The sequence below is a fragment of the Anomaloglossus baeobatrachus genome, chromosome 2 (genome assembly GCF_048569485.1).
Source record: "Anomaloglossus baeobatrachus isolate aAnoBae1 chromosome 2, aAnoBae1.hap1, whole genome shotgun sequence".
In the NCBI taxonomy this organism is placed as follows: domain Eukaryota; kingdom Metazoa; phylum Chordata; class Amphibia; order Anura; family Aromobatidae; genus Anomaloglossus; species Anomaloglossus baeobatrachus.
In genome coordinates, this window is record NC_134354.1 from 690,427,494 (window position 1) to 690,455,075 (window position 27,582).

Below are 27,582 nucleotides of genomic sequence, written 5' to 3' on the forward strand. Positions count from 1 at the left end.
AAAGAGAGACAAATACATTTCAAGTAGCAATTAACCCAATATTTAAGTTCGCGTCCGGCCTATAAGGGGCCATCCTCCCACATCTCCCGCTCCCCCCACCACAAGATAGAAAACTGCAATCAGACCCAAGTCTTCAATCTGGCTCCTCCTGGGAAGATTCTCTGGCCGGCTTGGGATCCTTGGAACTCTTCTGAGGTCTTGCACGGCGGCGTCCACCTTCTCTTCTTCTTTGGGGTAACCCGGCGGGTCTGTCCATATGTAGCCAGTTAGGGATCTCTACTGCCGGTGTATCAAGAAATTGGAAGAGACCCTCCACCTCCTCCGGCCGCTTCAGCAGATATTGGTCTCCATTGTGGCGTACTATTAGGTGAAATGGATGTCCCCATCTGTAAGATGCTCCTTTCTCTTTAATTTTTTGTAGAATAGGGAGGAGCTGACGCCTCATATACAGGGTTCTGGCTGATATGTCAGGAAAAAGCTTGATTTCAGACCCTTTGTAAGAGACGGTTCCATGGACCCATGCCTTCCTCAGTATGGCTTCTTTATCCGTGTAGTAATGCAGTCTGCACAGAACATCTCTCGGCTGTGCTGTGTCACCCGGCCCCTGGCGGAACACTCTGTGGACTCTGTCGATCACATACCGTATTTTTCGCTTTATAAGACGCACCGGAATATAAGACGCACCCCAAACTTAGACATAAAAAAGGTAAAAAAAAGAAAAATGGGGCCCGTCTTATACTCCGGTGTTCTCTTACCGGAGGGGGGCAGCAGTGGTGGTGAAGCGGGGTCACAGGAGGCACAGGTTGTGCTGGCAGGCGCGGCAGGTCAGTGGCAGCGGGGTCCGTGGTTGCAGGTGCCGTGGTTGCAGGCGCGGTGGCGTCCGCGGTGGCAGGATCCGTGGGGTCCGTGGTGGCGGCAGCAGCCGTGGCGTGTGAGCCGTGCAGCAGGCCGGTGCAGTGAGTGTCCGCGGTCCCGGTTCAGTGGTGGCAGCGGCGGCGGCAACTGCTCAGTGGTGGCAGCGGCAGGGACTGCTCAGTGGTGGCAGCGGCAGGGACTGCTCAGTGGTGGCGTGTGTCCGCGGTCCCGGTTCAGTGGTGGCAGCGGCGGCGGCGGCTCAGTGGTGGGAGCGGCGGCAACTGCTCAGTGGTGGCAGCGGCAGGGACTGCTCAGTGGTGGCGTGTGTCCGCGGTCCCGGTTCAGTGGTGGCAGCGGCGGCTCAGTAGTGGGAGCGGCGGCGACGGCTCAGTGGTGGAGTGTGTCCGCGGTCCCGATTCAAGTAATGGCGCCCGGAGCGACGCATGCGCAGATGGAGCTCTCATCCAAGGGCTCCATCTGCGCACGCGCTGACTCCCGGAGCAGCGCGTGCGCAGATGGAGCTCTCATCCAAGAGCTCCACCGGCGCCATCATTTGAAAGTGGGACCGCGGACAACTGGTAAGCTGCACAGCCGCCCGCCCCGCATGCACAGAGTGGCAGCCAGCAGGCTGCCCGCCCACCCTGCGTACAAGCCGCCGGGTACCTGTGCTTGCGTGCGGTGGCAGCCGGGTACCCATGGCTGTGTGCGGGCGGCAGATGGGTGACTGTGTGAGGGCGGCAGCCGAGTACCTGCACGGGCACCCGACTGCCGCTCGCACACAGCACCCGGCTGCCGCCCGCACACAGCCATGGGTACCCGTCTGCCACCGCATGCAAGCACAGGTACCTGGCTGCCGACCCCACACAGCACCCGCTGCCGCCCGTACACAGCCACGGGTACCCGGCTGCCGCTGCATGCAAGTACAGGTACCCGGGCGCTTGCATGCAGCCACAGGCACCCGCCCGATCGCCTCAGACAGGACCCCCCCCCCCCCCGCTACCGCTTTATAAGACGCACCCCCCATTTTCCTCCCAAAATTTGGGGAGGAAAAGTGCGTCTTATAAAGCGAAAAATACGGTAAGTGGAGTCCTCTGCAGCTCCCATCACTTTGTTGAAAATTAAAGTTACAGACTTAAGGAGGGCAGCTGCTGCTATCTCTTCTGGGATGCCTTTTAAACGAATAGTATTTCGCCTCCCCCTGTTTTCTTGATCATCTAACAGGATGGCGACATTTTGCAGGTGTGTACTGGCTTTGGATAGAGTTTGCTCCAGTGTGTTAACTCTTTCAAATAGTGTAAACACATCATTCTCCACTGCAGTGGTGCGTGTATCCAGAGCATCAATGTCCCCTTTCACAATGGACAGAGCCCTCTCATGTGCCGCCTCCATTTTAGTAACTAGATTGTCCAGGTCATGTTTGGTGGGGAGAGCAGCCAGCAGCTGCAGGATGCGCTCTGTATCCACAGTGGAGCTTCCTGGGTTAACTCCTTGTGTGAGCTGACCTCCATTTTGGTTCCCCTGACTGTGTGGGGATTGACTGCTTTGGGAGCCTGACAACTCCTGACATGCCTGGGAGGCCCTGCATTCATTACCCCCATGCATATCTCCATCAGTGCCCATACTCCTGCTCTCTTCACCAGCCTGGCTCATCAAGCTCTGCTGTGGGGCCTGAACTCCACCGCCCCCCTCCTTCTGAGTATTCTGTGCAGCAGCCTCACCTCCTGTATACCCCTGCACCACTGGTCTCTGTGACGAAAGCAGAGATCTCGGTCCCAGCTGATCTCTGACGGTACCGCCCTGTACCTGCACGCCATGCATCGCCACCGCCACTTCTGTCCCGCTGCCACCACTGACGGCTGCTGTTGCTGCAGGCCCCTGCCTCATGGATGCAGGTGCCATTACTGGAGCAGGCCTGGAGACCGGAGAGAGCTTCCCCCCTTTGAACAGACGATCCACTGCTGCGCTGCTGCTTCTCAGGGCTGGTGGTCCGGTCTGTGGTGCTGTGCCTCTCTTCCCCGGCATGTTAGAGAGTGCCAGGTGGGTTTTGCTATGTTATTTGCCACCTCAGCTTGCAAGAGCTCCTACAGAGCACGTCTGCCTGCCATCAAGCTCAAGCCACGCCCCCCTTATATGAATGTTTCAGCAGAGAGGACTTTCCCATGTTAGGCTGCTTTCACACCTCCAGTTTAAGCAATGTGGCTAAATCCGGCTCTAAAACCTATACAACAGATGCGGCGAAAAAAAGAGTTTTGTTTACTTACCGTAAATTCTTTTTCTTATAGTTCCGTCTTGGGAGACCCAGACCTTGGGTGTTTAGCTTCTGCCTCCGGAGGACACACAAAGTACTACACCTAAAAGTGTAGCTCCTCCCTCTGAGCTTATACACCCCCTGGTGAGCCAGTCCCAGCCAGTTTAGTGCAAAAGCTGAAGGAGAATAGCCACCCACAAGTAGAACAGAGCAAGAGCCGGAACAACCGGAGACTCTGTCCACGACAACAGCCGGTGAAAACACGCGGAACAAGGAAATTGCCAACAGGCAACAGGGAGGGTGCTGGGTCTCCAAAGACGGAACTATAAGAAAAAGAATTTACGGTAAGTAAACAAAATTCTCTTTTTCTTTATCGTTCCTTTGGGAGACCCAGACCTTGGGACGTTCCAAAGCAGTCCCTGGGTGGGAATAAACAGAAGAAGGGAATTTTGTTACTTACCGTAAATTCCTTTTCTTCTAGCTCTTATTGGGAGACCCAGACGATTGGGGTATAGCTACTGCCCTCTGGAGGCCACACAAAGCACTACATTAAAAGTGCAAGGCCCCTCCCCCTCTGGCTATACCCCCCCCGTGGTATCACGGGTTCTCCAGTTTTAGTGCCAAAGCAAGAAGGAGGAAGCCAATAACTGGTTTAAACAAATTAACTCCGAATAACATCGGAGAACTGAAAAACCGTTCAACATGAACAACATGTGTACCCGCAAACAACAAAAAAACATCCCGAAGGACAACAGGGCGGGTGCTGGGTCTCCCAATAAGAGCTAGAAGAAAAGGAATTTACGGTAAGTAACAAAATTCCCTTCTTCTTCAGCGCTCTATTGGGAGACCCAGACGATTGGGACGTCCAAAAGCTGTCCCTGGGTGGGTAAATAAATACCTCATGTTAGAGCTGCAAAACAGCCCTCCCCTACGGGGAGGCAACTGCCGCCTGCAGGACTCTTCTACCTAGGCTGGCGTCCGCCGAAGCATAGGTATGCACCTGATAATGCTTGGTGAAAGTGTGCAGACTGGACCAGGTAGCCGCCTGGCACACCTGTTGAGCCGAAGCCTGGTGACGTAATGCCCAGGACGCACCCACGGCTCTGGTTGAGTGGGCTTTTAGCCCTGAAGGAACCGGAAGCCCCGCAGAACGGTAGGCTTCCAGAATTGGTTCTTTGATCCATCGAGCCAGGGTGGCTTTAGAAGCCTGCAACCCCTTGCGCGGACCAGCGACAAGGACGAAAAGTGCATCGGCACGGCGTATGGGCGCCGTGCGGGAAATGTAGATTCTGAGTGCTCTCACCAGATCTAGCAAACGTAAGGCCTTTTCATACCGGTGAACCGGATGAGGGCAAAAAGAAGGCAAGGAAATATCCTGATTAAGATGAAAAGAGGATACGACCTTAGGAAGAAACTCCGGAATGGGGCGCAGCACAACCTTGTCCTGGTGGAACACCAGGAAGGGAGCCTTAGATGACAGAGCTGCCAGCTCAGACACTCGCCGAAGCGATGTGATCGCAACAAGAAACGCCACTTTCTGCGACAGCCGAGAAAAGGAAACTTCCTTCAGAGGCTCGAAGGGCGGCTTCTGGAGAGCAACTAGTACCCTGTTCAGATCCCATGGATCTAACGGTCGCTTGTACGGGGGCACAATATGACAGACCCCCTGCAGGAACGTGCGCACCTTAGGAAGACGTGCTAGACGCTTCTGAAAAAACACGGATAGTGCCGAAACTTGCCCTTTAAGGGAGCTGAGCGACAAGCCCTTTTCTAACCCCGATTGCAGGAAGGAAAGAAACTTGGGCAATGCAAATGGCCAGGGAGACACTCCCTGAGCAGAGCACCAGGACAAGAAAATCTTCCACGTTCTGTGGTAGATCTTAGCCGAATTCGACTTTCTAGCTTGTCTCATTGTGGCAACGACTCCCTGAGATAATCCAGCAGATGCTAGGATCCAGGACTCAATGGCCACACAGTCAGGTTCAGGGCCGCAGAATTCTGATGGAAAAACGGCCCTTGGGACAGTAAGTCTGGTCGGTCTGGCAGTGACCACGGTCGACCGATCGTGAGATGCCACAGATCCGGATACCACGACCTCCTCGGCCAGTCTGGAGCGACGAGTATGACGCGGCTGCACTCGGATCTGATCTTGCGTAGCACTCTGGGCAAGAGCGCCAGAGGCGGAAACACGTATGGGAGCTGAAACTGCGACCAATCTTGAACCAAGGCGTCTGCCGCCAGAGCTCTTTGATCGCGCGACCTCGCCATGAATGCCGGGACCTTGTTGTTGTGCCGGGATGCCATTAGGTCGACGTCCGGCACCCCCCAGCGGCGACAGATTTCCTGAAACACGTCCGGGTGAAGGGACCATTCCCCTGCGTCCATGCCCTGGCGACTGAGGAAGTCTGCTTCCCAGTTTTCTACGCCTGGGATGTGAACCGCGGATATGGTGGATGCTCTGTCCTCCACCCACATTAGAATGCGCCTGACTTCTTGGAAGGCTTGCCGACTGCGCGTCCCTCCTTGGTGGTTGATGTATGCCACCGCTGTGGAGTTGTCCGATTGGATTCGGATCTGCTTTCCTTCCAGCCACTGTTGGAAGGCCAGTAGAGCAAGATACACTGCTCTGATCTCCAGAACATTGATCTGAAGGGTGGACTCCTGCGGAGTCCACGTCCCCTGAGCCCTGTGGTGGAGAAATACTGCTCCCCACCCTGACAGACTCGCATCTGTCGTGACTACTGCCCAGGATGGGGGCAGGAAGGATCTTCCCTGAGACAATGAGGTGGGAAGGAGCCACCATTGTAGAGAGTCTTTGGCCGTCTGGGAAAGCGAGACTTTCCTGTCCAGGGACGTTGACTTCCCGTCCCATTGGCGGAGAATGTCCCATTGAAGTGGACGCAGATGAAACTGCGCAAAGGGAACTGCTTCCATGGCTGCCACCATCTTCCCTAGGAAATGCATGAGGCGCCGCAAGGGATGCAACTGGCCCTGCAGAAGAGATTGCACCCCTGTCTGTAGTGACCGCTGCTTGTCCAGCGGAAGCTTCACTATCGCTGCTAGAGTATGAAACTCCATGCCAAGATACGTTAGTGACTGAGTCGGTGATAGGATCGACTTTGGAAAGTTGATGATCCATCCGAAAGACTGTAGAGTCTCCAGCGTAGCATTCAGGCTGTGCTGACATGCCTCCTGAGAGGGAGCTTTGACCAATAAGTCGTCTAGGTAAGGGATCACCGAGTGTCCCTGAGAGTGCAAGACTGCTACCACCGCCGCCATGACCTTGGTGAAGACCCGTGGGGCTGTCGCCAGACCAAATGGAAGAGCTACGAACTGAAAATGGTCGTCTCCTATCACAAAACGTAGAAAACGTTGATGTTCTGTAGCAATTGGCACGTGGAGATAAGCATCTTTGATGTCTATTGAGGCAAGGAAGTCTCCTCTGGACATTGAGGCAATGACAGAGCGGAGGGTTTCCATCCGGAACCTCCTGGCGTGCACATGTTTGTTGAGCCGTTTTAGGTCCAGAACAGGACGGAACGAGCCGTCCTTTTTTGGAACCACAAAGAGATTGGAGTAAAACCCTTGCCCTTGTTCCTGAGGAGGGACTGGGATAACCACTCCTTCCGCTTTTAGGGAATCCACCGCCTGCAGCAGAGCATCTGCTCGGTCTGGGCGTGGGGAGGTTCTGAAGAACCGAGCTGGAGGACGAGAATTGAACTCGATTCTGTACCCGCGAGACAAAATGTCCGTCACCCACCGGTCTTTGACCTGTGACATCCAAATGCCGGAAAAGCGGGAGAGCCTGCCCCCGACCGGCGATGCGGAGGGGGGGGGCTGGAAGTCATGAGGTAGCCGCTTTGGAAGCGGTACCTCCATTTGCTTTCTTGGGGCGTGTGTGAGTCCGCCACGAATCTGAGTTTCTTTGCGTCCTCTGAGTCCCTTTGGACGAGGTAAATGGTGTCTTGCCCGAACCTCGAAAGGACTGAAACCTCTGCTGCCACTTTTTCTGCTGAGGTTTGGATGTTCTGGGTTGTGGTAAAGAGGAGTCTTTACCCTTGGACTGCTTAATGATGTCAGCCAATGGCTCGCCAAACAGTCTATCTCTAGACAAAGGCAAACTGGTTAAACATTTTTTGGAACCAGCATCTGCTTTCCAGTCCTTTAACCACAAGGCTCTGCGCAAAACTACCGAATTGGCGGACGCCATTGAGGTGCGACTGGTAGATTCTAGGACCGCATTGATAGCGTAAGACGCAAACGCCGACATCTGCGTGGTAAGGTGCGCCACTTGCGGCACTGCTGGATGCATGATAGCATCCACTTTTGCTAAGCCAGCTGAAATAGCCTGGAGTGCCCATACGGCTGCGAATGCCGGAGCAAACGACGCGCCGATAGCTTCATAGACAGATTTTAACCAAAGGTCCATCTGTCTGTCATTGGCATCTTTAAGTGAAGCGCCATCCTCCACTGCAACTATGGATCTAGCTGCAAGTTTGGAAATCGGGGGGTCTACCTTTGGACACTGTGTCCAGCGCTTGACCACCTCAGGGGGGAAAGGGAAACGCGTATCTTTAGATCGTTTAGAGAAACGCCTTTCTGGGTGAGCGTCGTGCTTCTGGATTGATTCTCTGAAGTCAGAGTGATCTAACAAAGCACTCAATTTACGCTTGGGATAAAGGAAACGAAACTTTTCCTGCTCCGCAGCCGCCTCTTCTGCTGAAGGGGCTGGGGGAGAAATATCCAACAGCCTATTGATGGCTGAGATAAGGTCGTTTACCATGGCATCCCCATCCGGGGTATCCAGGTTGAGAGGGGTTCCAGGAGTGGATTCCTGATCACTCTCATCAGACACATCACAGGGAGACTGATTGCGCTGAGACCCTGAGCAGTGTGAAGACGTCGAGGGTCTTTCCCAGCGAGCTCGCTTAGGGTGGCTGGGGCCATCATCTGAGTCATAATCCTCGGCCTGTGAAGCCGGGGACCCCCCTGTGGGCTGGATACATTCCAAGTAAGGGGGACCTGAGGACAGAGGCCTCGCCGTGCCCAGGGACTGAGTCCCATGCATAGATTGCAAGGTTTCAAGGATTTTTGCCATAGAGACAGACATATTATAAGCAAAAACTGCAAAGTCTGTCCCTGTCACCGGGGCAGAACTTACAGGCGTCTCAGCCTGGGTCACTACCTCTCCCGACTCCGGCTGGCGAAGCAGCACCGGGTCGGAGCATTGCACACAATGGGGGTCATCGGAGCCTGCTGGTAGATTAGCCCCACATGCAGCACACGCAGTATACACAGCCCTTTTTGCCTTGGCCGCCTTGCGTTTTGAGGATGACATGTTGCTGCTTCCACAGAGCGATCTGGGATATGCAGCCAGAAGCGACCTCACAGTGCAAGAAATACAATATCTATATATCTGTACCCAGTACACTAATACACAGTGAGGCACTAGAGGGACCAGCACAGAAAAATCGCTTACCGCCCGCTTAAAAGCGGGTGTGTGGTCGCCAGATAGCCCCTAGTCCAGGTCTCCCAGAGCCTTGCGTCCTTCCTCCAGCCAGGCATGCATGTAATGGCTGCCGGCGTCTCGAGAGAGGAAGGGGGGCGGGCCCTGGGCGTTCCTGGCCAAGAGCGGGAAGCCTGCTTCCCTCTGTGCCAAGTGAGAGGGCTGGAGCATGTAAAACAGGCTCCAGCCCTCGTCGCTGCTAGCGAACAGCGTCTCTCCCCTACCCTGAATGACAGGGTGGGGGCGGGAATGAAACGGAGCTGCCGGCGTCCTAGGCCCAAAAAGCCGGGGACTAAATTTATAACCGCCGCCGCCGTAAAAGCGCGGACGGCGGATCCCCGGCGCACCACAAGTCACAGCAGCGCCGCCCGGTCCAGAGGGGGTCGGCGCTGCGTTCCCAAACACAAACAATCCCCCAGTAATCTGTAGGGACACCAACTCCACGTTGCGGTCCCCGGCGCACTACAACACCCAGCCAGCCCGGAGTGTGTCTGTGCCTGCCGGGGACACAGAGTACCTGTATGATGCAGGGCCTGTCCCTGATCGTACTCCTGCTCCGTCTCCAACAGGTTCTAATGGGTCTGTGGATGGAGCCCGGCATCAGAGCTGAGAGGCCGGCAGGATCCCACTTCCACAGAGCCCTACCAGGGGATGTGGAAGGAAAGCAGCATGTGGGGCTCCAGCCCCTGTACCAGCAATAGGTACCTCAACCTTACAACACCATCCAGGGGTGAGAAGGGAGCATGCTGGGGACACTATATGTGTCCTCTTTTCTTCCATCCGAAATAGTCAGCAGCTACTGCTGACTAAAATCTGTGGAGCTATGCATGGATGTCTGACCTCCTTCGCACACAAAGCTAAAACTGGAGAACCCGTGATACCACGGGGGGGGTATAGCCAGAGGGGGAGGGGCCTTGCACTTTTAATGTAGTGCTTTGTGTGGCCTCCAGAGGGCAGTAGCTATACCCCAATCGTCTGGGTCTCCCAATAGAGCGCTGAAGAAAAACTAAGAAGTAGGCAAAACCTAACTTCACAAATGGGCGACCGCCGCCTGAAGGATGAGTCTGCCCAAGCTTGCATCTGCCGAAGCATGAGCATGCCCTTGGTAGTGCTTCGAGAAGGTATGCAGGCTAGCCCAAGTGGCAGCCTGACAGACTTGTTGAGCCGTAGCCTGGTGCCTAAAAGCCCAAGAGGCACCGACAGCTCTGGTCGAGTGCGCTTTGATCCCCGGCGGGGGAGTCGCCTGCGTTCTCTGGTAGGCGCCCGAAATGGTCGACCTAATCCAACGGGCTAAGGTCGGCTTAGAAGCAGGGAGGCCCTTGCGCCGACCTGTGGTTAGCACAAAAAGAGAGGTGCACCGCCTAAGCGCAGCGATGCGAGACACATAGATCCGGAGAGCACGCACCAGATCTAGAGTATGTAGAGCTTTTTCAAAGCGATGAACAGGGGCTGGACAGAAGGAAGGTAAGGTAATGTCCTGGTTAAGGTGGAAGGGAGAGACCACCTTAGGAAGAAAGTCCGGAGTCGGACGGAGAACCACCTTGTCTTGATAAAAGACTAAAAAAGGTGACTCCGAGGAGAGCGCAGCCAAATCAGAGACTCTCCTGAGAGAAGTTATGGCAACCAGAAAGGCAACTTTCTGTGAAAGACGATACAAAGAAACCTCCGTAAGAGGCTCAAAGGCGGGTTTCTGCAAGACTCTGAGAACCAAGTTAAGGTCCCAGGGGTCCAAGGGCCGCCGGTAAGGTGGAATGATGTGAGACGCGCCCTGCATGAAGGTGCGGACCTGAGCCAGCCGAGCGAGACGCCGCTGGAACAGAACTGACAGAGCCGAAACTTGTCCCTTGAGAGAGTTGAGGGACAGTCCTAGCTGCAGACCGGACTGTAGAAAAGACAGAAGAGTCGGTAAAGAGAATGGCCAAGGAGGATGGCCGGTAGAGCGACACCAGGACAGGAAAATTTTCCAAGTCCTGTGATAGATCTTGGCGGAGGAAGACTTGCGCGCCCGAGTCATAGTGGAGATGACTTCAGGGGGGATACCAGAAGCCGTCAAAATCCAGGACTCAAGAGCCATGCTGTCAATTTGAGGGCCGCAGAATTCGGGCGGAAAAACGGACCTTGCGAGAGTAGATCTGGACGGTCCGGGAGATGCCACGGCATCTCTACGGACAGTTGGAGCAGATCCGGATACCAAGCTCGCCTGGGCCAGTCCGGAGCAATGAGGATGACTCGACGACCCTCCATTCTGATCTTGCGCAGGACTCTGGGCAAGAGAGCTAGAGGGGGAAAACACGTAGGACAGACGAAACTGGGACCAGTCCTGAACCAGAGCGTCCGCGGCGAAGGCCTGAGGATCGTGGGAGCGAGCCACGTAAACAGGAACTTTGTTGTTGTGACGGGATGCCATTAGGTCCACGTCCGGAGTGCCCCATTTGCGGCAGATCGACTGAAATACTGTCGGGTGCAGGGACCACTCGCCACTGTCCACGCTTTGACGGCTGAGATAATCTGCCTCCCAGTTGTCCACGCCTGGGATGTGGACTGCGGATATGGTGGACCTGGAGTCTTCCGCCCATTGAAGAATGCGTTGTACCTCCATCATTGCCAGGCGGCTGCGTGTCCCGCCTTCATGATTGATGTAGGCAACCGCTGTCGCGTTGTCTGACTGGACTCGAATGTGCCTGCCTGCCAGCAGGTGGTGAAATGCTAGGAGAGCTAGAAACACGGCTCTGGTTTCCAGCACATTGATTGAAAGGGCTGACTCGGACGGAGTCCAAGTGCCCTGTGCTCTGTGGTGGACACAAACCGCTCCCCAGCCGGATAGACTGGCATCCGTGGTGAGAATCACCCAGGACGGGGCCAGGAAGGAGCGCCCTTGGGACAGGGAGAGGGGCCGAAGCCACCACTGAAGAGAGCTCCTGGTCCGTGGCGACAGAGCCACTAACCTCTGTAAGAAGGAAGGCCGCTTGTCCCAACAGCGGAGAATGTCCAGCTGCAGGGGGCGCAGATGGAACTGGGCAAAGGGAACAGCCTCCATGGACGCCACCATTTGACCCAGCACCTGCATCAGACGCCTGAGGGTATAACGGCGGGGCCTCAGCAGAGCGCACCGCCAACTGGAGTGACTGCTGTTTGATTAAGGGCAACTTCACTAGTGCCGGCAAAGTCTCGAACTGCATCCCTAGGTACGTGAGACTCTGGGTCGGAGTCAGAGTGGATTTGGGAAGATTGACAAGCCACCCGAATTGGGCTAGAGTGGAGAGAGTGAGCGAGACACTCCGCTGACAGTCTGCGCTGGATGGAGCCTTGACTAGAAGGTCGTCCAGGTAAGGGAACACTGCCAACCCCTGGAGGTGCAGAACCGCAATCACTGCTGCCATGACCTTGGTGAATACCCGAGGGGCCGTAGCTAACCCGAAGGGGAGAGCCACGAATTGGAAATGATCTTCTCCTATTGCAAAACGTAGCCAACGCTGGTGTGAAACTGCAATTGGCACATGTAGATAGGCATCTCTGATGTCGATGGACGCCAGGAAATCCCCTTGGGTCATTGAGGCAATGACTGATCGCAGAGACTCCATGCGAAAGTGCCGCACCCGAACATGCTTGTTGAGAAGCTTGAGATCCAGGATGGGCCGGAAGGTACCGTCCTTTTTGGGAACTAGGAAGAGGTTTGAGTAAAAACCTGTGAACCGTTCCCGGGCGGGAACTGGTACAATTACTCCGTTGGCCTGCAAGGCTGCCACGGCCTGTGAGAAGGCGGCGGCCTTGGAGCAGGGGGGAGTTGAGAGAAAAAAATCTGTTTGGCGGGCTGGAAGAGAATTCTATCCTGTAGCAGTGAGAGATGATATCTCTCACCCACTGATCGGAGACTTGTTGAAACCAAGCGTCGCCAAAGTGGGAGAGCCTGCCACCGACTAAGGACGTTGCTGGAACGGGCAGAGAGTCATGAGGAGGCTGCCTTAGTGGCAGAACATCCTGCGGTCGTCTGTGGACGCGCTTTTGGGCGCCAGTTGGATTTCTGGTCCTTAGCTGAGTTAGCGGACGAGGCGGAGGGCTTAGAGGACGACCAGTTGGAGGATCGAAAGGAACGAAACCTCGACTGATTCCTACCCTGGGCGGGTTTCCTGGTCTTTGTTTGTGGCATGGAAGTACTCTTCCCGCCAGTAGCTTCTTTAATAATTTCATCCAGCTGTTCACCGAACAGCCGGGAACCAGCAAAAGGGAGCAGTAGTATCTGCCTTCCACTCTCGAAGCCACAAGATCCTGCGGATAACGAGGGAATTAACCGAAGCCACCGCAGTGCGGTGAGAAGCCTCTAGCATGGCAGACATGGCATAAGATGAAAAAGCTGAAGCTTGAGAAGTTAAGGCAACCATCTCGGGCATAGATTCCCTGGTGAGGGAATGCATCTCCTCTAGAGAAGCAGAGATGGCTTTGAGAGCCCACACTGCTGCAAACGTTGGGGAAAACGCGGCCACCGCCGCTTCATACACGGATTTGGCCAGAAGGTCAATCTGACGGTCAGTGGAATCCTTAAGGGAAGTGCCATCAGCCACCGACACAACGGTCCGGGCTGAGAGCCTAGACACCGGAGGGTCTACCTTTGGGGAGTGAGCGCACTCCTTGACCACCTCAGGTGGAAAGGGAAAACTGTCATCAGAACCACGCTTTGGGAAGCGTCTGTCAGGACAGGCCCTGGGTTTGGTCACAGCGGTCTGAAAACTGGAGTGGTTAAAGAACACACTTTTTACTCTCTTAGGCGAGGTAAACTGGTGCTTTTCTGCCAGAGAGGGTTGCTCCTCTGATACTGGTGGATTGAGATCCAGTACAGAATTAATAGAAGCAATCAAGTCACTAAGATCTGAGTCACCCTCGGAAAGATCAATGGGGCACATGGAGTTAGCCTCCGAGCCCCCTGTAAAGGCATCCTCCTCATCTTGCGAGTCAGCTCTGGAATCAGAGCCGCGGGATGAGGAGGGAGAGGAAACACTGCGGCTCCTTTTAGGAGGACGGGGTCTGTGCCCTGATGATGAATCCTCTCTGAGCTCCGGTGGACGGAGGTCAGATGATAGGGATCCTAAAGGACCCTTAGCAAGAGCATTAGAGGCACCCTGTGAAGGGGGCTGATGCATATTCATCAAAGTCCTGGACAGAAGTCCCATGGACTCAGCAAAAGACTGGGAGATAGACCTAGAAAAGGATTCTACCCAAGCTGGGGGTTCAGCCACAGGTGCAGAAGCAGCCTGAGAGACCACTGGGGGTGAGACTCCAGGCTGTGGCACCTCCAAGTTAGAGCAGACATCACAATGTGGATAGGTGCTCGGTTCAGGTAGCAGAAGCATACATGCAGTGCATACAGTATAAAGCTTTGGAGCCTTGCTCCTCGTGTGAGACATGCTGCTGGAGTGGGAACAGCTTCTACAAAGAGAATGAACCCCAGGGAGTATATTCAGAAGTCCACAACCAGAGACCGGCTGTGGCTTACCAGACCGCTGCCCGGACCTCCAATGCACAGCACCTCAGCAGGGATGCAGAGTGCAGGATGGCCCAGCGCAGAGTGAACCCTGTCCAAGAAAATGGCCGCCGGAGCGAAGAGAGGGGGCGGGCCTGGGGCGTTCCCTGTAGGAAAGCGGGATCTGGAGGGCCATAGAGGCCTGCGGGGGGGGGGGGGGGGGGGTGAGTCACCACAAGCAGTGGGGAGTGTCCCTCCCCTGTGCAGGACGGCCGCCGAGAGGAGCCGTGCCTGTCCCTCTGCATGAGTGACATGCGAGGGAATGGCCGCCGGTAACAAACTAGGCCTCCGGCGAAGCCGGGGCCTAAATTTGAGCAGCGAGGCCGACGCGCAGGCACCATCGGCGCGGTTCTCGGGTGAAAGCCAGAGAACCCGCCGGAAATGCCAAAATAAATACAGCAAACACACTCTCCCCATACAATAAAGGACAGGGACCCCCAACATATGAACGTCTCAGGTACTTCGCTGCTGAGACGCAGGGCCAGGTCCCTGGGGATGAGTGCTCCGGTCCAGCAGAGTCCTAAAGGGCTGTGGACGGAGACCGGTGTCCAGCCAGGCATGGAGACCGCGCTGGTGGCTCCCACTTCAAGCCAGAGCCCAGGAGGGATGGTGAAGGAGCACGGCATGTAAGGCTCCAGCCTTGGAAATCAACCTTACAACACCACCGACACAGTGGGGTGAGAAGGGACATGCCGGGAGTCCAGACGTGGACCCGCACTTCTTCAATCTCTTTCCAAAAAGCAAAAAATCATATGAGAATGCATGTGTGGATGTATGCCTCCTGAACACAAAGCGATAAACTGGCTGGGACTGGCTCACCAGGGGGTGTATAAGCTCAGAGGGAGGAGCTACACTTTTAGGTGTAGTACTTTGTGTGTCCTCCGGAGGCAGAATCTAAACACCCAAGGTCTGGGTCTCCCAAAAGGAACGATAAAGAAAAATGCATTCTTTGCATAAGTTGTTCCATGTGGCCCGTTCGGTTTTTGCTGGTTGCAGCACGCTACTGAGCATTCGCAGTGCAAAACACCGCATGCGGCGGCCGGATGCGGTTTTTGCCGCATCCGGCAACCATAGGCATGCATTGGAAAAAGCGCCGCATCGGCCGAATGCGGCGCGATACAGTTTTTTTTTTTTTTGCCGGACAAAAAATCGTGCCAGTCAACGTTCCATCCGGCCGCCGCATGGGCTAAAAATGCCGCATCCGGCAAAAACCGGACCGAACGCAAGGCCATGCTGCACAATCCGGCACTAATTAAAGTCTATGCAGAAAAAACGCAACCGGCGGCAAAAAAAAAAAAAAAAAACTGTTGCGTTTTTTCTGCACAGAGCTGGATTGTGCCGCACAGCAAAAACCGGAGGCGTGAAAGCAGCCTAAAGGGTTTGCTGCCTCTGAATCTAAACAAGACTGTCTTCATTCACCGAAAGAAAACATCAAAATCACGAAGAATTCCTGCAAAGATGAAGATTAAACAGTTGTACAACTTTTCCTTTATACACCAATCTTGCTTCATATATAACCAGTAGAGGTGATTAACCCCATTCATCCCTGGGCAAATTGCCAGGTTTTTTTTCCACTCCCCTTCTTCCGAGAGCTGTCAATCTTGCCATATGAGGGCTTGTTTTTTGTGGGACAAGTTCTACCTTTAAATGAAACCATAAGTTTTACCTTATAGTGTACTGGAAAATGGCAAAAAAAATTCCAAGTGCAAAAAAAGTGCGATTGCATGATTGTTTTTGGGACAGCTTATTCACAGTGTTCACTGACACCAAACTTGTATAGGTTTACTTTTATCTAAGGCGTAAAAAAAAAAAAAATTAAATAAATAAATCAGAAATTTGTAAAAAGTTTTAGTGCCATATTCCACGATCCTTAGCGGTCTCATTTTTCGGGATCTATGGCTCAGTGACTGCTTATTTTTTGCGTCTTGAGCTGACGTTTTTAACGGTTCCACTTTTGCAGAGAAGCGCCAATTTGATCGCCTGTTGCATTTTGCGCAAAGTTTGCAGTGACCAAAAAACGTAATTTTGGCGTTTGGAATTTGCAGTTTACCGATCAGGTTAATTTTATATTTTGATAGATCGGACATTTCTGAACGCAGCGATACCAAATGTATATATATTTTATTAACCCTTTAATCTTCAATAGGGCGAATGGGGGAGTGATTTGAGCTTTATTTTTTTTTTTTTAAAACTTATTTTACTAGTCCTCCTAGGGGACTATAACGATCAGCAGTCTGATCGCTCATTGTTTCTTGTAGATCACCGCAGCATTGCTCTGATCTGCATAAAAGCAGCTCTCCTCTCACTTATGGCCCTCTGTCAGCTGTAAGAGAAACTGACTCACGATAGCTACAGGAGTCATCAAATGACCCTGTGCTACCATCAGATCCACGTGATCACATCATGTGACTTCCGACGAAACCGGTTAAGTGAATGCTTACTGCGGCCCACTGTTACATCTCGCTGGTGACATTTTCACAGCACGCTGTAAGGGCACGAGTGGGTAGTGAATCCACTCGTGCCCGATAGCAGCACATGTCCGCTGCCAAATGCAGCAGGCAGGGATTAACCTGACACGATCCATGATGTACTCAGTATGTCATGTGTCGTGAAGAGGTTAAAAACATTTAAAGGACCCTGGTCCAGCAGCCATAGTAGTCTGTGGTTGTTGGGACTAAAGCAATGCAAACCTTCTACTTACCTTCTCCACCCCCAGCACCTCTTCTGATCAGTAGCACATTTGGTAATCAGTTTCAAATTTTTAAAGCGTTATTCCTATGATAGAGCTATAAATCTGCTATCTTTAGAATACGGCATCATTTATTTACAGATCATTTGGGGTCTGACTGCCAAGACCCCAAGTGTTCCTGAAATGAGGCTCTGAAACCAAACTCTACAGAGTCCCGTTATGAATGGAGATGCACATAGTTGACCACAGCTCCATTCATTGCCTATGGGACTGGCGAAGAAAGGAGGGCACAGTAGCCATTTCTGGTAGTACCAAAGGCAATGAGTGGAGCAGAGGTCAAGCATGTGCACCTCTACTACATTCAAGATTGAGCTCTGCAAAGGCAGCATCCCTGGTTCCAGAACTTATGAGAAATAGGGGAATACATAAATTTGGAGAAATAATACTTTAACTAATAGTCACCTTTAGAAGGGCAGTTTCTCTTCTCCTCCAGCCACAGAGGGCGAGCGCCTTGGACAGTCCTTTAGCCTCTTCTTCTAATGCGGACATGGAGCATGGTGGAGACAACAGAGTCTTCCAACATCCAAGCACCTGATCATCTAGTGTCTGTATTAAAGCCTACATGGAAAAGAAACAGCATGAATATAGAACAAAACAAGAAAAAAAACAAACCCTACTACAATTAGATAAATTTATTAAAGCCGGAAAACAATTTTATGAGCTCTTCAATCCTTCAAAAACATGTACAAAAGGGTTCACTTCTGCCATTTTTCTGCAAAGAAGATTTTAGACACTCACAGGAAAATCTTTCTAAGAGCAGGAGGGGACACACACACACACTAAACCATGCGTGTACGCTGCTGCCTCTAGGGGGCTGACACTATGCAAAAACGGTCCTCTCCTCCTAAGCAGTATACACCCACAAACTGAAAAGCATAGACTATAGCACCGAAAGTCAAAGAAAAATGGATGGTGGTTTTTTCAAATACTTTAATGTTGTGACACATTAAGGCTAAGTTCACACTTCCGTTGTTTTGCATCAGTCACAATCCGTCGCCTAGAGGAATTACGGTATCCTGCAAAATATTTTGCAGGAATCCTGTTTTTCCCCATAGACTTCTATTAGTGACGGATTGTGACTGATTATTCTGCGTTGCATCCGCTGCGTCGCGGTCAGTCGTTTTTTAACTGACCGCCGGGCGGAAGCAACGCAGCCTGTAACGTTTTTTGAGCAGCGCGATCCGTAGGATTTTGCTGCGCATGCTCTCTGGCTAACTGCACACTTAACCAGGATACACATCGGGTAACCAAGCAATGCGCTTTGGTTAGTTACCCGATATTTACAGTGGTTATGGGTGCAGGGAGCCAGCGCTAAGCGGTGTACGCTGGTAACCAAGATAAATATCGGGTAACCAAGCAAAAAGTGCTTTGCTTTTAGTTACCCGATATTTACTCTGGATACAGTGTGCAAGGAGGCCGACACTTCCCCACTCTGCTCCGCCCCCTCCTGCACTCCGCATGTACACACACACACACACACACACTTATCCCCAGCCCTGCAGTCCCTACGGCACTGACGTCCTCAGCTCCACGGCCCCGCTCGGCTCCGCCCCCTCCCGCACTCCGCATGTACACACGCATGTAGACACACACACACACACACACAAACACACACACACTCACCTGTCCCCAGCCATGCAGACCACGGCACTGACGTCCTCAGCTCCACCCCCCGAACTCCGCCTGCCGCACACAACGGAGTCCGACAATTAATTATTTTCTTTGTCATCAGTTGTACAACGCATCAGTCACATGCGTCAAGCAACGCATGTGACTGATGCAAAACAACGGAAATGTGAACTTAGCCTAAAGCATTTGTAAAACCACCATCCATTTTTCTTTATTGTCTTTCGGTGCTATAGTCTATGCTTCTCAGTATTTTCTACTTGACTATTTAGCACACCCCACCCTACGGATGAGTTAGACCTATCTTCTATATTATACCCACCAAGTGGCATGAAGCTAACAGTGAGAAAAGCAGTAAAAGAAGCAACTTTAAAGTAAGAACATAGCAGAAAAAAAATGGAACACTAACTATACACAAGAGTGGGTGCTGGGTCCCCCAATGAAGGCTCAGGTAACACTGTACAGTGAGTACCCAAAGAAGGGAATTTTGTTACTTACCGTAAATTCCTTTTCTTCTAGCTCTTATTGGGAGACCCAGACGATTGGGGTATAGCTACTGCCCTCCGGAGGCCACACAAAGCACTACACCAAAAGTGCAAGGCCCCTCCCCCTCTGGCTATACCCCCCCCGTGTATCACGGGTTCTCCAGTTTTAGTGCCAAAGCAAGAAGGAGGAAGCCAATAACTGGTTTAAACAAATTAACTCCGAATAACATCGGAGAACTGAAAAACCGTTTAACATGAACAACATGTGTACCCGCAAACAACAAAAAACATCCCGAAGGACAACAGGGCGGGTGCTGGGTCTCCCAATAAGAGCTAGAAGAAAAGGAATTTACGGTAAGTAACAAAATTCCCTTCTTCTTCAGCGCTCTATTGGGAGACCCAGACGATTGGGACGTCCAAAAGCTGTCCCTGGGTGGGTAAAGAAATACCTCATGTTAGAGCTGCAAAACAGCCCTCCCCTACGGGGATGTCACTGCCGCTTGCAGGACTCTTCTACCTAAGCTGGCATCCGCCGAAGCATAGGTATGCACCTGATAATGTTTGGTGAAAGTGTGCAGACTGGACCAGGTAGCTGCCTGGCACACCTGTTGAGCCGAAGCCTGGTGTCGTAATGCCCAGGACGCACCCACGGCTCTGGTTGAGTGGGCTTTTAGCCCTGGAGGAACCGGAAGCCCCGCAGAACGGTAGGCCTCTAGAATTGGTTCTTTGATCCATCGAGCCAGGGTGGCTTTAGAAGCCTGCAACCCCTTGCGCGGACCAGCGACAAGGACAAAAAGTGCATCGGAACGGCGCATGGGCGCCGTGCGGGAAATGTAGATTCTGAGTGCTCTCACCAGATCTAGCAAACGTAAGTCCTTTTCATACCGGTGAACCGGATGAGGACAAAAAGAAGGCAAGGATATATCCCGATTAAGATGGAACGAGGATACGACCTTAGGGAGAAACTCCGGAATGGGGCGCAGCACTACCTTGTCCTGGTGGAACACCAGGAAGGGAGCCTTGGATGACAGAGCTGCCAGCTCAGACACTCGCCGAAGCGATGTGATCGCAACAAGAAACGCCACTTTCTGTGACAGCCGAGAAAAAGGAAACTTCCTTCAGAGGCTCGAAAGGCGGCTTCTGGAGAGTAACTAGTACCCTGTTCAGATCCCATGGATCTAACGGCCGCTTGTACGGGGGCACAATATGACAGACCCCCTGCAGGAACGTGCGCACCTTAGAAAGACGTGCTAGACGCTTCTGAAAAAACACGGATAGTGCCGAAACTTGCCCTTTAAGAGAGCTGAGCGACAAGCCCTTTTCTAACCCCGATTGCAGGAAGGAAAGAAACGTGGGCAATGCAAATGGCCAGGGAGACACTCCCTGAGCAGAGCACCAGGATAAGAAAATCTTCCACGTTCTGTGGTAGATCTTAGCAGAAGTCGACTTTCTAGCTTGTCTCATTGTGGCTACGACTCTTTGAGATAATCCTGCGGATGCTAGGATCCAGGACTCAATGGCCACACAGTCAGGTTCAGGGCCGCAGAATTCTGATGGAAAAACGGCCCTTGGGACAGTAAGTCTGGTCGGTCTGGCAGTGACCACGGTCGGCCGACCGTGAGATGCCACAGATCCGGATACCACGACCTCCTCGGCCAGTCTGGGGCAACGAGTATGACGCGGCTGCACTCGGATCTGATCTTGCGAAGCACTCTGGGCAAGAGTGCCAGAGGTGGGAAGACGTATGGGAGCTGGAACTGCGACCAATCTTGAACCAAGGCGTCTGCCGCCAGAGCTCTTTGATCGCGCGACCTCGCCATGAATGCCGGGACCTTGTTGTTGTGCCGGGACGCCATGAGGTCGACGTCCGGCACTCCCCAGCGGCGACAGATTTCCTGAAACACGTCCGGGTGAAGGGACCATTCCCCTGCGTCCATGCCCTGGCGACTGAGGAAGTCTGCTTCCCAGTTTTCTACGCCCGGGATGTGAACCGCGGATATGGTGGATGCTGTGTCCTCCACCCACATTAGAATGCGCCGGACTTCTTGGAAGGCTTGCCGACTGCGCGTCCCTCCTTGGTGGTTGATGTATGCCACCGCTGTGGAGTTGTCCGATTGGATTCGGATCTGCTTTCCTTCCAGCCACTGTTGGAAGGCTAGTAGGGCAAGATACACTGCCCTGATTTCCAGAACATTGATCTGAAGGGTGGACTCCTGCGGAGTCCACTTCCCCTGAGCCCTGTGGTGGAGAAACACTGCTCCCCACCCTGACAGACTCGCATCTGTCGTGACTACTGCCCAGGATGGGGGCAGGAAGGATCTTCCCTGAGACAATGAGGTGGGAAGGAGCCACCATTGTAGAGAGTCCTTGGCCGTCTGAGAAAGAGAGACTTTCCTGTCCAGGGACGTTGACTTCCCGTCCCATTGGCGGAGAATGTCCCATTGAAGTGGGCGCAGATGAAACTGCGCAAAGGGAACTGCTTCCATGGCTGCCACCATCTTCCCTAGGAAATGCATGAGGCGCCGCAAGGGATGCAACTGTCCCTGAAGGAGAGATTGCACCCCTGTCTGTAGTGACCGCTGCTTGTTCAGCGGAAGCTTCACTATCGCTGCTAGAGTATGAAACTCCATGCCAAGATACGTTAGTGATTGAGTCGGTGATAGGATCGACTTTGGAAAGTTGATGATCCATCCGAAAGACTGTAGCGTCTCCAGCGTAGCATTCAGGCTGCGCTGACATGCCTCTTGAGAGGGAGCCTTGACCAGTAAATCGTCTAGGTAAGGGATCACCGAGTGTCCCTGAGAGTGCAAAACTGCTACCACCGCCGCCATGACCTTGGTGAAGACCCGTGGGGCTGTCGCCAGACCAAATGGCAGAGCTACGAACTGAAAATGGTCGTCTCCTATCACAAAACGTAGAAAACGTTGATGTTCTGTAGCAATTGGCACGTGGAGATAAGCATCTTTGATGTCTATTGAGGCAAGGAAGTCTCCTCTGGACATTGAGGCAATGACAGAACGCAGGGTTTCCATCCGGAACCTCCTGGCGTGCACATGTTTGTTGAGCCGTTTTAGGTCCAGAACAGGACGGAACGAGCCGTCCTTTTTTGGAACCACAAAGAGATTGGAGTAAAACCCTTGCCCTTGTTCCTGAGGAGGGACTGGGATCACCACTCCTTCCGCTCTTAGGGATTCTACCGCCTGCAGCAGAGCATCTGCTCGGTCTGGATGTGGGAAGGTTCTGAAGAACCGAGCTGGAGGACGAGAATAGAACTCGATTCTGTACCCGCGAGACAAAATGTCTGTCACCCACCGGTCCTTGACCTGTGACATCCAAATGTCGTAAAAGCGGGAGAGCCTGCCCCCGACCGGAGATGCGGAGGGAGGGGGCTGGAAGTCATGAGGAAGCCGCTTTGGAAGCGGTACCTCCATTTGCTTTCTTGGGGCGTGTGTGAGCCCGCCACGAATCTGAGTTTCTTTGCGTCCTCTGAGTCCCTTTGGACGAGGTAAATGGTGTCTTGCCCGAACCTCGAAAGGACGGAAACCTCTGCTGCCACTTTTTCTGCTGAGGTTTGCTTGTTCTGGGCTGTGGTAAAGAGGAGTCTTTACCCTTGGACTGCTTAATGATGTCAGCCAATGGCTCGCCAAACAGTCTATCTCTAGATAAAGGCAAACTGGTTAAACATTTTTTGGAACCAGCATCTGCTTTCCAGTCCTTTAACCACAAGGCTCTGCGCAAAACTACCGAATTGGCGGACGCCATTGAGGTGCGACTGGTAGATTCTAGGACCGCATTGATAGCGTAAGACGCAAACGCCGACATCTGCGTGGTAAGGGACGCCACTTGCGGCACTGCTGGATGTATGATAGCATCCACTTTTGCTAAGCCAGCTGAAATAGCCTGGAGTGCCCATACGGCTGCGAATGCCGGAGCAAACGACGCGCCGATAGCTTCATAGACAGATTTTAACCAAAGGTCCATCTGTCTGTCATTGGCATCTTTAAGTGAAGCGCCATCCTCCACTGCAACTATGGACCTAGCTGCAAGTTTTGAAATCGGGGGGTCGACCTTTGGACACTGTGTCCAGCGCTTGACCACCTCCGGGGGGAAAGGGAAACGTGTATCTTTAGATCGTTTAGAGAAACGCCTTTCTGGGTGAGCGTCGTGCTTCTGGATTGACTCTCTGAAGTCAGAGTGATCCAAGAAAGCACTCAATTTACGCTTGGGATAGAGGAAACGAAACTTTTCCTGCTCCGCAGCCGCCTCTTCTGCTGAAGGGGCTGGGGGAGAAATATCCAACAGCCTATTGATGGCTGAGATAAGGTCGTTTACCATGGCGTCCCCATCAGGGGTATCCAGGTTGAGAGGGGTTCCAGGAGTGGATTCCTGATCACTCTCCTCAGACACATCACAGGGAGACTGATTGCGCTGAGACCCTGAGCAGTGTGATGACGTTGAGGGTCTTTCCCAGCGAGCCCGCTTAGGGTGGCTGGGGCTATCATCTGAGTCATAATCCTCAGCTTGTGAAGCCGGGGACCCCCCTGTAGGCTGGATTAATTCCAAGTGAGGGGGACCTGAGGACAGAGGCCTCGCCGTGCCCAAAGACTGAGTCCCATGCATAGATTGCAAGGTGTCAAGGATTTTTGTCATAGTCACAGACATTTTATCCGCAAAAACTGCAAAGTCTGTCCCTGTCACCGGGGCAGAACTTACAAGCGTCTCAGCCTGGGACACTACCTCTCCTGACTGCGGCTGGCGAAGCAGCACCGGATCTGAGCATTGCACACAATGGGGGTCTTTGGAACCTGCTGGTAGAGCAGCCCCACATGCAGCACACGCAGTGTACACAGCCCTAGCCTTGGCAGCCTTGCGTTTTGAGGATGACATGTTGCTGCTTCCTCAGAGCGATCTGGGATATGCAGCCAGAAGCGACCTCACAGTGCAAGAAATACAATATCTATATATCTGTACACAGTACACCGATACACAGTGAGGCACTAGAGGGACCAGCACAGAAAAACCGCTTACCGCCCGCTTAAAAAGCGGGTGTGAGGTCGCAAGATAGCCCCCCAGTCCAGGTCTCCCAGAGCCTTGCGTCCTTCCTCCAGCCAGGCTGCATGTAATGGCTGCCGGCGTCCCGAGAGAGGAAGGGGGGCGGGCCCTGGGCGTTCCTGGCCAAGAGCGGGAAGCCTGCTTCCCTCTGTGCCAAGTGAGAGGGCTGGAGCATGTAAATCAGGCTCCAGCCCTCGTCGCTGCTAGCGAACAGCGTCTCTCCCCTACCCTGATTGACAGGGTGGGGGCGGGAACGAATCGGAGCTGCCGGCGTCCTAGGCCCAAAAAGCCGGGGACTAAATTTATAAACGCCGCCGCCGTAAAAGCGCGGTCGGCGTGTCCCCGGCGCACCACAAGTCACAGCAGCGCCGCCCGGTCCAGAGGGGGTCGGCGCTGCGTTCCCACAACACAAAGTCCCCCAGTAAACTGTAGGGACACTAACTCCAACGTTACGGTCCCCGGCGCACTACAACACCCAGCCAGCCCGGAGTGTGTCTGTGCCTGCCGGGGACACAGAGTACCTGTATGATGCAGGGCCCTGTCCCTGATCGTACCCCTGCTCCGTCTCCATCAGGTTCTAATGGGTCTGTGGATGGAGCCCGGCGTCAGAGCTGAGAGGCCGGCAGGATCCCACTTCCACAGAGCCCTACAAGGGGATGTGGAAGGAAAACAGCATGTGGGGCTCCAGCCCTGTACCAGCAATAGGTACCTCAACCTTACAACACCATCCAGGGGTGAGAAGGGAGCATGCTGGGGGCACTATATGTGCCCTCTTTTCTTCCATCCGAAATAGTCAGCAGCTACTGCTGACTAAAATCTGTGGAGCTATGCATGGAATGTCTGACCTCCTTCGCACACAAAGCTAAAACTGGAGAACCCGTGATACACGGGGGGGGTATAGCCAGAGGGGGAGGGGCCTTGCACTTTTGGTGTAGTGCTTTGTGTGGCCTCCGGAGGGCAGTAGCTATACCCCAATCGTCTGGGTCTCCCAATAGAGCGCTGAAGAAATCTTCTTTTCTGAATCGCTTAATTTGGAAGACACAGGAAACCATGGGACACCCTAAAGCAGAAGATAAAAAAACATCAAGTCTGAGCTCAGGCCAGTGCGGCATGCAGAACCCTTCTACCAAAGCTCGCATCTGACGACGCGTAGGTGTCAACCCTGTAGAATTTTGCAAACGCATGAAAGTAAGAAGATGCAGCAGCTTTGCAGAGCTGTGAGACAAAGGCCTGGCGATTGACAACCCAGGAGGCCCCCACTGCACAAGAGGAGTGAGCAGTGACCATGAGTGGACACATTGTATCTTTGATTCAATAAGCTTCCAGGATAGCAGACTGGATCCAGTGAGCGATGGTGGCTTTTGAGGCAGTAAGACCTCTGCAATGACTGTCAGGGATCACAAAGAGACAATCTGCACATCTGGAAAGGTGCCATCCTGGAGAGGTACAAAAACGTAGTTCTCTCATTAGGTCCAGCTTATTTAGTGACCTCACCCGAGAATGGTAGGGAAATAACAAAACATCGTACTGCCCTCATTTTAGCAAAGTTGAAAAAAGGAAATCACCTTAGGAAGAAAAGACTGAATTGAACATAGAACCACCTTGTACTGGTGGAACACAAGGTAGGGAAAATGGCAAGAAAGAGCTAAAAGTTCAGACACTCGTCAGAGATGAAAGCTACAAAGGAAGGCAAAAACTTTCAGAAGTATAGAGCTTGGAATGGGAGTTCTGAAAAACGACCAGAACAATGCTCAGGTCCTAGGATGCTTCTGAAAAAGAATGGAAAGGGCTGAAACTTGACCCTTGAGAGAAGTAAGGGATAAACCAGCTTCACGACCTGACTGCAGGAAGGCCAGAGGGGAGGGTAAGCCAAAAGGTCAGGGAGACTGTGGTTGGCATCGCACCAGCAGAAAAAATGTCATCTGCAAGAGGAAGAAGGCTTTCTTGCTTTGATCATTATCTGGATGACCTTTTCACAAAATCTAGCGGACCTTAATGCCGTGGCTTCAACAGCCATCCCGTTAAATTGAGAGACTGAGAATTCTGGTGGAAGAAGAGGCCCAGTGAGAGGAGATTTGCAAGATTCCATGGGACGTTCATGAGAAGGGTGATGATCTCTGCTTACCAAGGGCTACTGGCTAGTCTAGGGTCACGAGAAGGACTGGGCACTTCTCCTGCTTTTATCATCTTGTACAGATTGGAGATAAGGGGCAAAAAGAGGAAAGTCAGGACTTCGCAAGACCTTTATAGCCGATCGCTAAACGATCACAAGATCTGAACACAAAATGGGAAATCCTGTGGCTCAGCCTGGATACTATCAAATGGACATCGAGAGTTTCCCATCTGAGGCAGATCTGGTCAAAGATGGACTGATTCAGGGACCACTAGCCTTTTTGCGAGGCCCTTGTGGCTGAGATAGTCAGCTGCCCAATTGTCCACTCCACTGATGTGTATTGTTGAAATAGTCATAAAACATTCTGTTCGGCCCATGAAAGAATTTGAGAGACCTGACATCAGTCTGACTCACTCGGAAACTCTAAAAAACTCCTCTCAAATCCAGGAGAATTGCGTCCGTCGTAACAATCTTTCAACATATCTGCAGAAACTATCTTCCCTGCTGAAAGAGAAGGGGAGTGTCCCCACCATTCCAGGGACACCTTGACCCAGGGAGGAATTGAAAGAGGCTGGTACAGAGAATGAGTTGATTTGTCCCATCTCAAGAAATAGCTGTAGGGGATAAGTGTGGAACTGTACAAATTGGACAGCCTCCATCGCAGCTACCATCTTGCCCAGAACGCTCATGTAAAATTGAAGCAAGCAAGGAGATGGAAGTTCGAAAGAATTAATCCTGCACAATAGTGCAGGTAGAAAAACGCTTGTGCATCCAGTGTCAAATAGCATACCCAGGAAAGTTATGCCCGGAGCCAGGATCAGAGATGACTGACGATCCAAACAAGACGCTGAAGAGTGTCCACAGTAATTTCAAGCCTCGAGATACGGAATGAACAGAACGAATGGCCATGACAGGTGCCGTTTTTTTTCCTTTTGTGAAAACCCTGGGCGCTGTGGCTAGACTGAAGGGCAGTGCTGTGAATTGAAAATTGAATTGAGAAGCAGAGAAATCTCTGGTGAGGCAGAAAAATGGGATTGGGTAGGTTGGCATCATGGATATCCACTGATCAGAGAAACTCCTGGGTTTCCTTGGAGGCTATAAAATAGACGAATGAGACTCCATTCTGAAGTGATGCAGGCGGACGCATTTGTTCAACAATTTGAGGTACATAATGGGGAGAATTGAGCAGTCATTTTTTGAAACCACAAACAGGTTTGAATAAAAACCTAGAAAAAAAAACAAAAAAAAACAACATATTTTTGAAAAGGAACAGGAATGATAATGCCTGTCTTGTGGAGTATATTAATAGACCTGAAGATTGGGATAAATGAGGCGCTCTTTGGAGGTTAAAGAAACAAGAGTGAGGTAGTGTGAAAAATTCTATTTTGTAGCCAAAGGAGACCGCTCGGACCCAGCTATCGTCGACAGCAGAA

At 52.6% G+C, this 27,582-nt stretch overlaps 1 protein-coding gene across 1 annotated transcript in view; it reads right to left on the reverse strand.

Moving 5' to 3' along the window:
• The window catches only part of ESPL1 (extra spindle pole bodies like 1, separase), a 196,879-nt gene that overhangs the window by 22,955 nt on the left and 146,342 nt on the right, over positions 1-27,582 (reverse strand). The window contains exon 25 of the mRNA XM_075337218.1: positions 17,276-17,431. Within this exon, the coding sequence (XP_075193333.1) occupies positions 17,276-17,431 (156 nt within the window). The remainder of the gene's footprint in view (positions 1-17,275; positions 17,432-27,582) is intronic.